The 13,392-nt window shown below is 38.4% G+C and overlaps 1 protein-coding gene across 1 annotated transcript; it reads left to right on the forward strand.

Moving 5' to 3' along the window:
* The first annotated feature begins 1,940 nt into the window (after positions 1–1,940).
* On the forward strand, positions 1,941–5,318 carry LOC110100771 (exocyst complex component EXO70A1). The gene has a single exon (XM_028692002.1). The coding sequence runs from the start codon at positions 2,293–2,295 to the stop codon at positions 4,309–4,311; it is 2,019 nt and encodes a 672-aa protein (XP_028547835.1). The 5' UTR covers positions 1,941–2,292; the 3' UTR covers positions 4,312–5,318.
* The last annotated feature ends 8,074 nt before the right edge of the window (positions 5,319–13,392 follow it).

Raw genomic sequence — 13,392 nt, forward strand, 5'->3', positions numbered from 1 at the left:
TTAAGTCGGAAAGACTTGAAAGCTGTATTCTATTTTCCAGAATACAAATCATATCCAATCGCAGCGATTGAACAAGTAATTTGCAGTGAGACACTTTATTAGAGGAAGAAAATCCTCTAATATTCCAAGCCGCTATACCCCCGCCCCCCCCCTCTAGAATTAGAGCTTGGCTCCGAAAAAGAGGAGCAGTCATTTTCCGATCCAGATAGAATTAAATCTTCAGAACCCTGAAGAGAAGAGAACTTGTTATTCGACTGCATTGAGGGAGGATAAGATGACTTAGAATGGCCTAAGTCAGATTCCCCTATGATGTCATCTGTGGGAGAATTGAGATTTGGAATCACAATGGAAGCTGGATTAGTGGGTTCACTTAAAGGTTGTGTAGAGTTGTCAGTGACATTGGTAGCAGGAATTGCAAGTAGAGGATCTGGTTGGGGGTCTGGATGATCATTGTCCACAGTGTTCATCCCAGTATTTGGACTATCTTTTGGCACCCAAATAACCTGAGAAGGAACAAGCGCTAAATTTTGCGAAGGTGCGACTTGATTTTCAGGCTGAGCTTTGGGGGTAGTAGACTCCTTCAGTCTATTATGTATAACTGATTTAGAGCGACGCTGGGTATATTTATGAGGTTGTCGGGAATTGCTGCGTCCTCTGATAGGATTAGACTCATTTTGCTTATTGGGTAGAGTAGTAGGGCAATTTGAGTTGAGTGTGCTAAAGAGGCACAGGAAGCACATGGAACTGGTTTCCATTCATATTGGACTTGCATTTTGATGACATCCCCCTCAATCGCGACAGCGACGCTCTCAGGGAAGGAAGAATTGGTAGAGACTTGAATGCAAACCCTAGCATACGTTAATCTAGTTTTTGCGGCTGTAAGTGCATCTACCGCGATCGGGATACCGATTTTTGAAGCAATTTTTGAAACACCCTCAGAATTCCAGCATATTAAGGGAAGGTTGTGAAATTTTACCCAAATCGGCACAGAAGTGAAATTCTCTCTAGTAGGGTTGAAATTTTTAGTCCACTTCTGAAAAATGAAAGGTTTACCGTGAAAGAACCACGCTCCCTTCGACCATACCATTTCATAGTCCTCCAACAGCGAAAATTTGAACAGGAAAAAACCATCCGTGAGGGCTATAAGTTGAAACGTACCTTTAAGCTTCCAAATACGTTTTGCAGTTTCTTTTAAAGCTTCATAATAAAGTCTCTTACCGATCGAATAGCCTACGAGGCAGAGACTCCACTCTACAGCAGCAGGCTCGGTGAAATCTTTCTCAAAAGGGATGATCTCTTCTGGCGTTTCCTGGAGAGAAACTGGAATGTGTGGAGCAGAAGGCGCCGGCTCCGCGATGATATTAGACCATAAACGGTCTAAAACTCGAGGGGCGGAAGTAGACGCATGAGCAGTAGCTTTTGCCATTTGGGGGAAGTGATTAGAATCAAGCAGATCCATGATGGCCATCGGCAGAAGGCCGGTGGCGGCCGAGGAGGGAGAAGGAAACAATCGGGCGCAAAAACAGAGAGGACTGCTAGGGCATCCTCAGAGCGCTCTACTCTCTCTACTCTCACCATTGTGACCTAAAAAAAAAAAAAAAAGTTCAAAAGATGCCCATGCGGAAGCGTAGATCTTCTAACCTAAATGTTTTGGGCATACGCTTCGCTAAATTTAAGCCCGGGCGTCTTTCGGCGGTCCATTCAACGGATCACCCGTGCTACACAATCCGCTACAAATTTAACTTTCCCTGCTGTAATCCACTTTGCAGCATACACCAAAATTCAGTTGCTTTTCCCAGCTGCCTTTCTCCGTTTCTCGTAACATTGTCAGTTTCCCCTACAAATTTGCATTTCTACCGAGTTTTCACAAAAATACCAACTCAACGGTCGAAAACATTTCTTTACAATTAGAATATTATGGAACATTTTCACAAATATCAAAATCACGGGCATGTATGTGTAAATGTATCTTCTTCTTCTCGCCGTGTTCTCACCTCACCGCTTGTTCTCACAGTACCGCCTAACCCTCTCCCGCTCCAAAATTCCCAACCAAAACTCCTTTTCAACTCTCATCTGTCTCGCTTTCCACAGCCGTTGTACTTGTTTCGATCGTTCTCAGCGGCCGTCAACTTTTTGGCTCGATCCCTCTCTACGATTTGTAGGTTATATAACCAACTAAAGAAGGCATTTCCCATTCCACTGATCGGTTAATTAGGGTTTTTGGTGTCTCTTCGTCTTACTTCCGCGGCGTTTTCCGTTCCAGTGCAGCGGTTGAGGCTTAGGGTTTTTGGAATGGAGGAGGATTCTAAGCCGAAGGGATTGGCGAGCTTGCTGGCGGCACGCAGATCTCTTCAAGCAAGCCTTGACCGGTCTCGCGCCCTGGCCTCCGCCCTCGACCGCGCTGGCCCCCGCATCGGGGAGATCCAGCAGCGTCTTCCCTCCTTGGAGGCCGCAGTCCGTCCGATCCGAGCACGCCGCGAGGCTCTCGTGTCCGCTGCAGGCCATATCGACCGTGCCGTTGGCCCGGCCGCCGCCGTCCTGAAAGTTTTTGACGCAGTTCACGGCCTCGAGCACTCCCTCCTCGCAGACCCCCGCACAGACCTTCCTGCTTACCTCTCTCTCCTCCAACGCCTCGAGGAAGCCCTCCGCTTCCTCTCTGACAACTGCAGCCTCGCCGTCCAGTGGCTTGATGACATTGTCGACTACCTTTCAGATCACTCGTTGGCCGACTCTCGCTTTGTGTCTCTCCTCAAGTCTTCACTCGAGTCTCTGAAGTCCTCATCGGCGCCACTTGATGGCGGCCTTCTTGTTGCCGCCTTAGACAAACTTGAGGGGGAGTTTCGCCGCCTATTGGATGATCACTCCTCCCCCCTCGCCATGACTAGTTCGGGCGATGACATGACCATCGCTCCATCTCCGCTTCCTGTGCAGATCATTGCCAAGCTCCAGGCAATCCTCGAGCGGATGAATGCAAATAATCGCCTAAACCGATGCGTGGCCATTTATACAGAGGTCCGTGTCTCCATTGTCCAAGCCAGCCTCCGAGCCCTCGACCTAGGCTACCTGGAGATTACGCAGGCAGAATTTGATCACGTGCAGAGCATCCAGGCACACATTGACAAATGGGCGCGCCATCTGGAATTTTCCGTGAAGCACCTCTTAGAAGCGGAGTACAAGCTCTGTGCTGATGTGTTCGAGCGGGCTGGGCCACCGGAATTGTGGACAGGGTGCTTTGCAGAGATTGCAGCGCAGACAGGCATCTTAGCCTTCCTTCGGTTCGGGAAGACAGTAACTGAGAGCAAGAAGGATCCTATCAAGCTGCTTAAGCTGCTCGACATATTCAACTCTTTGAACAAGCTAAGATTGGATTTTAATAGGTTATTTGGCGGTAAAGCTTGCGCTGACATCCAGAATCAAACAAGGGATCTGATAAAAAGGGTGATCAATGGTGCCTGCGAAATTTTTGGGGAGCTTTTGGTTCAGGTGGAGCTGCAGAGGGCAAACCCGCCACCATCTGATGGTGGTGTACCAAGGCTAATTAGCTTCATCACAAATTACTGTAACACCCTTCTTGGGGAGGATTATCGGCCAGTTCTCACTCTTGTTCTGGTCATACAAAGAAGCTGGGAGCAGAAAAAATTCCAGGACAGTCTCCTTATTGACGCCATTCTGAATATAATGAAGGCCATTGAAGCCAACTTTGAGAACTGGTCCAAGCTCTATGCGGATACTACACTTTCGTATCTCTTCATGATGAATACCCACTGGCATTTCTTCAAGAACTTGAAGGGCACCAAGCTTGGGGAGCTTCTGGGCGATACATGGCTGAGGGAGCATGAACAGTACAAGGACTATTATGCTAATTTTTTCATCAGGGAGAGCTGGGGGAAGCTCCCCTCATTGTTGAGCAGGGATGGTTTAATTCTTCTATCTGGAGGAGGAAGGGCTACTGCCAGGGACCTGGTGAAGAAGAGGTTGAAAGCTTTTAATGAGATGTTTGATGAGATGTATCAGAAGCAGTCTAGTTGGGTTATATCTGATAATGATTTGAGGGTTAAGATATGCCAGCTCGTTGTTCAGGCCATAGTTCCCGTTTATCGCAGCTATATGCAGAACTATGGTCCTCTTGTAGAGCAAGATGCTAGTGCAAGTAAATATGTCAAGTACACTGCAGAGGGAGTGGAGAAAATGCTAGGATCTCTCTTTCAGCATAAGCCTGAGAGGTCTATGAGCTTAAGGTCTAGACAAACAAATGGTAAAGTAAGTCCTGCCATGATAAGCAAATATCACACAACTCCGACAGTTGTGTGAAAGTGATTCATTCCCTGATTCCATAGAAGAGGAGGAAACATAGATTATTTGTATATACTCTGATTCCCAATTGGACTCTGAGAGTTATCTCGCAATTTTGTTGCTGTATTGAGTGCATATTTCTAGTGATGACCTAATGAAGATGCATTTTTTTTGGATTTCTAGTCCTATGATGGAACATCTAATTGGAAAAAACCAGCCATTCCACAAGAAGATATGATCTTTCACTCTTCTTAAGAGAGGATTCAGGATGCTGTATTGAGTGCATATTTCTAGTGATGATCTTATGAAGATGCATTTTTTTTTTTTTTTGGATTTCTAGTCCTATGATGGAACATCTAATTGGAGAAAATCAGCCATTCCACAAGAAGATATGATCTTTCACTCTTCTTAAGAGGATTCAGGATTGAGTGCATATTTCTAGTGATGATCTTATGAAGATGCATTTTTTTTGGATTTCTAGTCCTATGATGGAACACCTAATTGGAGAAAACCAGCCATTCCACAAGAAGATGTGATCTTTCAGGCTTCTTAAGAGGGATTCAAGATGCTGGTGCGTACTCAAACTTCTTAAGTTTGAATATTATGGATGATGGTCATGGCACATTTCTGATAGAGGTTGCATCTGTTTAAACCATTATTTTTTCTGTTAACATGTATTATATTTCTCTAGTTCCTATTCATTATTAGACTGTTAGGATGAGGAAGTAAAAAAAAAAAACACATGTAAGATGTATTTAGTAAATTTATAAATTAAGAGTCATTTTCCTTACCATCCAAAGTCTCCATCGTTATCCAACTGCATTGAAATCTTCTTTTTTTTCTTGCTTTCTTATTTCAGGGGGCATATATGTGCTGTTTTTTCTTTCTCATATAGTTGTAGTCTAGCTCTGCAAGATGAAATTTGGTCATTGCAATCCGGACAATCTTGTCACATCTAGATTATCTTTCGCTACAGAGAAGTTAATGGCCTCCACATCTATTTTATGAGAAATGATATAAAACCTAAAAAAAAAAAAACTTCCAAAACTATAGCAAGGCACATGGTAGAATGAAGTAATCAGTTCATTATTCAGTTGGTCGATGACTGAGTGATTTGTGTAGGATGCTTTAAACTTTTTAGTTTTGGGTGATTTCTTGCCCCTATTTTGTTTCATTCGTTATTTAAGGTTTGCTTGGGGCTATTTTTTCACTGCTTTATTTTTTCAGATTGCTGCCACACTTCTATTTAGCTGGAACTTGTTGTTTTTTAGAAATTTCTATGATGAGGAATAAGCTTTTACAATCATATCTACTAGAGTGTGGTGGCTATAGAAAAACTAATGTCCGGCTTTATCAAAAAGAAAACCCACAAAAGCTTAAAAAAATATTTTCTCTACAGCAGTTTTAGAACAACTTTTATAGAAATCTATAGTTGCATTAAACAGGCCGTTAGTTTTAAAAATTTTGTATTGTGCTAATGCAACTTTGACATTACCTTTTTTTGAAATTATCTATAAATGGAGAAATTAAATTCAGGGGAAAAAGAATTATTAGAGAAGTAAAAAAGGCCTTGTAGAAAAAAAAAGTACATGTGAAATTGCTAACAAATACAAATAGTTTATCATATCATTATCCTATCCACTTCAGATTTCGTTGCTAAGTAGATTGCAGATGAATCATATAATTTATTTGAGTTTGGAGAATATATATTTGACCCTCAAGGGGTTTGATTAGATCAAGTTCTAATTTTGGGTAGTAGTTAACAATTTCATTTTATATATGGCACGTTACAACTACTACATGGCTACAATCCTTTATTTCAAGTGGTTTCCCTATTGACTGCACTTAAGTTGGTATCTTTTTTGGTTGATTGCTTGGATTGTAATCACATATTTCTCTAGTTGTCAGATATCTTATATGGGTTGGAAATGTTATGTTCGAAGGGACCGGTTTTATATTTTAAATGCAACAGAGACCTGCATGATACGGAACCAGTAATTTGAACAGAAACACACAATGTGATTCCTAATTTGGTATGTTATAACCACACAGTGTACAATGCATTAGAATCTTGAAGACAAGATTTTTGAGTGCATTAGGAGTGATTCCACTGGTACAGTACTAATAGACAGTCTCAAACTCTCAATTAAGAATGCCTATGAAGCTTGTTTTGTATTATCCTTTCCACGTGCTGTTGTTCAAGTTGATTTGGAAAGTTAAGATGTAAATGAGAATTTTTTTTTTTCTTAGATCATTGAGAAAAGCTCTTGTGCCAAGGTTTTAATGACTAAATTAAGCGAATTTCAAGTAGTATCTTGCAATGCAAATATTTCATAAACAGGAATGGCTGTCGGCTGTCCCATAAATGGTTATCCAAATATTTGAAGATTCAATCTTCCTCATCTTCAATCTCAACCATCTTTCTCTTTCTAAATCAATAAAGCCTAATAAGAATATGAATTAAATTTTATAGGAATAATACATTTTGATGGTTTTAATTTATATTACATAAAGTTTTATACTAACATTTTCTATTATATTTTTGTTGACTTGTATTAGACTTATTTCTTCATCCATCAAAGAAGTCAACATTGAGTTCTTCCTCTTATGATTGTGATGGTGTAATTAAATATTTTGTCATCCAATGACACATTATTGCTAACTAACCCTCTAAAACTATCTTTAATCAAGCATTCCTATGCTTAGACAACTCTGCAAGTTTTTAAAGGATTAAATAATGCAATATCCGACATATAGAGTCCAAGAAATATGCTTTCTCTGTCCATCATTTTATTTCCCTCCACCTTATAAGCACTTACCTTGTCAACGATAACTTAAGACTATTAGCGCTCTTTTGTTTCCTCTATAACCTCATCAATTAGTTTGACAATTATTCTCTATATTTTTTGCCTGATTTGAGGCTTCAATAGACTTTAGAAGGGCAGTGCTAGAGAAATTATTTATTAGAAAATTGATCAAGTTCTTGTTTTTAATATCCAATCAACTGCCCGACATGATTGTAACTCCAATTTATGACCAAGTTCTTTTTATCTCAATAGCCATTTTATTGCTATGCATTTCTTTCTTTAATATTCAAGTTTAGAGTTCATACATGAAAGGAGGTTTAAGGCCTTGACCATAAAAACTTACAAAATAATTCATGTTGATAGAGGATGAGGAAGTTATCATATATATGTTGCATCGATACGAATACGACACTGATACGACACAATATAGATACAAGACACGTCAATTCTTAAAAAAAAAAATGATACGGATATGACGCGGACACGACATTATAATTTATAAATCATACATAAAAATCAAGCACGATTGGATTCAAATGTTGTTCTTTTTAAAATATAGAGAACAAAACCTATATGTGTGTGGCCTCATCTCGTGTAATAGGCGATGAAAAATAAGCTTGCGGTTGCATGACCTCGTCTCGTGTAAACGGACGTTTGTCTCACCTAAACGGATGCCTTGCATAAATGAATGCTCGTCTCACGTATCGCCTCGATCGCCTCATCGTGCCTGCACCGCGTCAGTCGCCTCTCCTCACCTACTCCTTCGACGAAATGAAGAAGACGAAACTTGCTTGCAGTTGCGGATGCATGCTCACCGTTCATAGAAACAAAGGAGCCCTAACGTCTCGTCTTGCATGTTCAAAAATGAGAGAACCTCACTCGCAGTTCCGGAAATAAATATGATGCGTCTTTTTTCGGATTTTTTTTTTGTTTTTCAATGGAGATACGTGTTCTTTTGAAATTAAATAATATTTTAATTTGATACAGCTTTACCGTATCCAACACGTATTTGTGCCGTATTGGATGTGTATCCGTTTCCGGCACGTATCGATTACATCGCTCCTTCATAAATAGGTGTATCAGTACAACATAGTGTCATATTAAATGAAATTGCATTTGCAAAAAAGAAACTTACAATTTTCATACAAACATGCTGGCAAGCCTTTCCAAAATGATCTTTAAGATATTTAAATTCATTTCATATTGAAAATGAATTCAAAATTGCTCTTCTAATTTTAGCCTAGGAGTGCCAATTCATATTGGTGTATTGCGTTTGGATTTGACAAAAAATTGACTTGACCCGAACAAGCTTGACTTGAACCCGACTCATTTTCGTATGGGTTGAAATGCTTGACACAAAATTGACTCGACTCCAAACTTGATTGTTTGACGTATTTATCATATAGATCCGACAAATTTTTATATCAACATGATTTGTTTAACCCAAATACTATTTATTTAACCTGAAAATGACCCATTTAATTTGAACCCAAATGATAGTTAGGTAAATTTTGAGTTTTTAGGATAACTCGAATCCTACTCTAAAATTAATCAGGTTAAGATTTCATACCTGAAAATTGATCGGGTTAATTCGAACCTGAATTTTTCAAACCGGGTCATTTATTGACAATGGTAAGTTTGCCTCAACTTGTTGTACTCTCCTTCTCTCTCTCTCTGTGTCTCGCTTCATCTATTCTCTTCTTTTTGTCCACCAGACTTTCACCCATGGATATTTGAAGCCTATCCCTTGTGAAACACAAACCAAGGAGAGCCTCAGGCAATCAAGAGTTAAATCAACAAATAAACAAAAGGAGGACAAAGCATTAGCAGGCCAATTATTAATCTACAAGGTAAGTTTTAAACCCCAGGTTTATTTGTCGCACTTATAATTTCTTTCTATATTTAAGTTATTTTATGTTGGAAACTCCCAATCACACGAAACTCCAATTCTTTTGATGCATAACATGTTTAATAAAAACGAGACTTCTTGGGAAACTCTAAGTCTTCCATTTTGTGACATGATCTTAAACTGTAAGACCCATTTATGGTTTAGTTTGTGAGGGTTAACTTCACCTTCAAGCTTCCATAATCAAACCTTACAATTATAAATTGGGAGTTAGGTGATCTTTCTCTCTTAGTCTTGGATTATAATTTGCTATCAAAATGAACATACTTAGAGGAAGTAAGGAATTCATCATGGTGAAAACCAGACCTGAGAACTTGAATCTGGTTCATTTTCATGAAAATAAACTTGACTGTGATCCTTCCTAGGATACTGATAGGAGGTGCTTGTATTCACAAGCAACCTATCCAAAATCGGCGAACCAACAGCAGCCAAATGGCTGTCCACAGCAGAAAAACAGCAGATTTCTGCTGTTTACAGCAGGAAAACAGCACTTGCTCGGGAGAATACGAGAGAAAACTCTAAAAAAAGACTTGTATTCCACTTAAACGATGAATAAAAGAGCAAGATACAATTGATCCTCAATTCGAGAGGAGGATCGATCTCTCCCAAATCTCTAGACGCCGCTAGAGCCCAAAGAAAACCTAAATCTACGAGATCTCAAATTTCAGCCAAATTCAAGATGCTCAAAACCTAGGAAAATCTACTATTTAATGCATACAATTCAAAAGGAATTTCCTAAACAATCCCTACAATCAATTTCCCTCCTAAAATCCATTCAAAAACCTTCCAAAAACCGTCCCGCAAAGCGCGCGTCACGCGCGGCTTCCACCCAGGCGGAAGCTTTCTCCGCCTGTTTTCGCGATTCTGGCCCGTGAACCGGTCCCGCCTGGACCGGCTGGAACTGGACCGGTCTAACAGATACCCATGAGAATATAGGAAGGATAAATAAATTAGAGCTATTGTGACTTACCTAGTGGAGTAGGGAACCTTTTAAAATGCCAAAACTTGCAATACTGTGGACATTTCCTCCATAGATTAGCTATGTACATTGTGGCAAATAAGCAGTGAAATATGATGTAAAGAAATGAGAAGAGGAACTGCTAGATCATGAAAAATTGAGAGAAGAGTGATCCAGTTCAGGTTCATTATGATATCATCCACCATTCAAGGTCAAATGCCAAGCTAGAGTTACCAATATGACTGCCATTGTTGTGAAGGTGGAAAACTTAATTGAAAATCTACAAGTTTTTTTCTTTAATTAAAATATTCCAAAAAATTTAGTTTTGCTCAAGTAAAGGCATCCCCACTTGCACTAACTTGATGGAATTTTAGATCCAAGAATCATGATTGTGAAAACTAAAATCGTTAGGATTTACTCCATTGACAACAGAAATTATTAGTGCGATTGTAATAAATTAGTCAATTGTCATAGCAATTTGTGCTAAACCATACTATTGAGTTGCAAAGGCGAGCCACAATCTTGGAGATTTCATTAGAGGAGAAATAAGTTATATTATGAAATGTTGCGGGACTCTGAAAATCTTTGGTAAGTGCCGAAGTTTTTCTTGGTAAAAAAATATCATGGAGGTAAGTTTCAAAGCCATCGATATTGAAGAGGAGAATCGAACCGGCAACATAGAGAATAACAGCTTTAGGTGGACAAAGGCCTGATTGCTCTCACTGCAAATTCAGAGGGAAAATAAATCGTGACTGCTGAAAGCTTCACCCAAAAAGATTCCAAACTCTAATGTAACTAAGATATCAATCATCACTATTGTTGAAGAATTGGTGGAACTACTAGCTGTACATGATGCTGCTAACCTTTATGGCATGTTACAGCAATAAGGAGATGGAAGATATCTTGTGCCTGAATGTTCAAGTACAATAATATCTTAGTAGTGCTATTTTTTGATACATATGGTAGTAAATCTTGTTCTTGGAAATCTTGGTTGAAAAAATAGAGTTATCCACCACCTACCGCTTAATTCTAGTCTTAGCTCCAAATAAAAAATTCCAATTTCTAGTTGAGTTGAAAATGATTGATTCTAGAATAAATTTGAGTTAATTCAACTCTTTTAATTTTTTTATTTATAAATTTCTAAATCATATATATTCTTGTGATACATATATGAATGTTTTCATATGTGTGGAGAAAGAAAATATAAAATTTTTAAATGAGTTGAGCCAATTCGAGTTAAATTGATCAATTTCAAACGAGTCGTTCTTAAGTCGAAGCAATCAATTTTGATTTTGACTCGATTAAAATTTAAACAACTATAGTTTTATTATTTCTCATTTTTAATTTATGCCAATTTGATGTTGTATGAGATAATAAATCTATCTTGTGAAATCATTTTGAACAATTTCAATTCATGATTCGTTAGTCGTATCCGTTTTACTTTCTAATATTTCATAACTAATTGTTTATGCTACCTTATTTTCTGAAGGATTAAAAGAACTTGTAATCATGAATGCTACTTCACTATCACAAAGGGATCTGAAGATGGGCATGCAAGTTTTGTAATGTTGATCCCTCTTCCTGCAAAAGATTTAGGCTTCGTTTGAGATGACTTTTTTTACTGTTTCTTAAAGTAGTTCTTTAGTACAAAAATTTTTTAAATTAAATTTTTTTACTAGAAAAATATTTTATAAAGCAATAAAAAAGCTTTTTCAAATGAAGCCTTAGACTATCCGTCCCAAGCGAGGAGTTTTCAGTCAAAAGAGCAAAAAACATCATCAAAGTTCATATGCAAGTGGACATCTAATATTCCTTCAGCTAGATGGATTCCAAAGGAAATTCAAAACAGCCTGCAAACAATATCAAGTTGGAAGAAGGATATACACATTGTTATGTACTAAATGTTTATAAGTTTAACATGCACATTTTCATATTTGTTATAATTCATGCATGAATATTAATACCTGGATGTATTATGTATATTATTTGATGATCTTATCTAAAGTTGATATTATGTGGAATTTCTTCATGATTGATTGTATGTATGTTGTTGATTTCCTTTGGTTTTGCACTTTACCATTGAATTTATGTAGGCAAGTGATGGGGATGACCATACATATTGTATTGACTTTATTTGTGCTGCTGTTGGGAACAATAGAGTGAGGTTTTGTTTGGAACAACTTTTTTATTGCTTTCTAAAGTAACTTTTTAGTACAAAAATTTTTAGAATGTTATCTTAAAAAGCAGTAAGAAAGTCGTACCAAATCAAGCCTGAATTTGATGCATGAAGCTTTCGGATTGATCTTTGGGTTATACATTAGAGCATGCTTGGGTTCATTTTGGTTTGTCATGTGTGCTTTGCTATGTGTCATTTCATGAAGTGAGAGAATTGCATGGCTCAACTTTATGAGGGGTACGATTTAGATTTTGTTTGGGATGGTTTTTTTGTTACTTTTTAAAGCAACATTTTAGTAAAAAAATTGTAAGTTTTATACTAAAAGTTACTTTAAAAGGTAACAAGAAAGCCGTCCCAAATGAAGCCTTAGTGAACGTTGAGCGCTTCTGAAAGATTGAAATAATTGATTATGATGATGATTCTGTTATATAAACATGATGCTCTAAATAGAAAAAGATTTATGTTTATACATTGAAAGATTAATTGACTTAATGATGTGAATGAAAAGGCTGCATGATAAAAAATATATATGTAAGAATTGGCTATTAAGTGTAATGTGAAGATTGACAGATTGATGCATGATTATTTTGTTGGCAGTTAGGTTGATGAACTTGACCAAAATAATGAGAAAGGTCAAGGCAGTTGGCCCATTAATTTGGAGTGCAAGTGAATGATAATGACATTTATGGAGATTAAGGGTCTATTTGGAAAGAGATTATTATGTGCGGACGTCAAATGCATTTGGAGGTCAATCAAGAGCCTTCATGTCATGCAATGCATTGTACATTCGGTGACATGATGACCCCTAATTGACCTCCGGACATGTTTGACATTTGCACGTAATATTTTTTTTTTGTTTAGAATAGCTATAATATTTAATTAGGGACGTCAATATTTGACATCGCGACGGGAAGGAGCTTAACAAGTCGGAAGTTGGATCGAAAGTAACGACGTCGATGATGTGAGGGAGCTCGCCGAGTCACCGTTCTGCAGTCGGATCAGAAGTAATGATGTCAACAACTAGAGGGAGCTCGTCAAGTCACTGTTCTATAGTTGGATCGAAGGTAACGAACTAACGACGATGATGGGTTGCGAGAGGTACTTGTGCCGGTTTTATGTCAGGTCGGGTCAACTTGGAAGCCAACAGGTTGGGTCTGAGTTGAACTTTTTGACTCGTCTATAAAAAACGGGTTGGGTTCGGGTTGCGTCAAATAGTAGCTGGTCAATATCGAGTTCAATCCAAATCCGATTT

This window comes from Dendrobium catenatum, unplaced genomic scaffold (genome assembly GCF_001605985.2).
Source record: "Dendrobium catenatum unplaced genomic scaffold, ASM160598v2 fragScaff_scaffold_156, whole genome shotgun sequence".
Classification (NCBI taxonomy): domain Eukaryota; kingdom Viridiplantae; phylum Streptophyta; class Magnoliopsida; order Asparagales; family Orchidaceae; genus Dendrobium; species Dendrobium catenatum.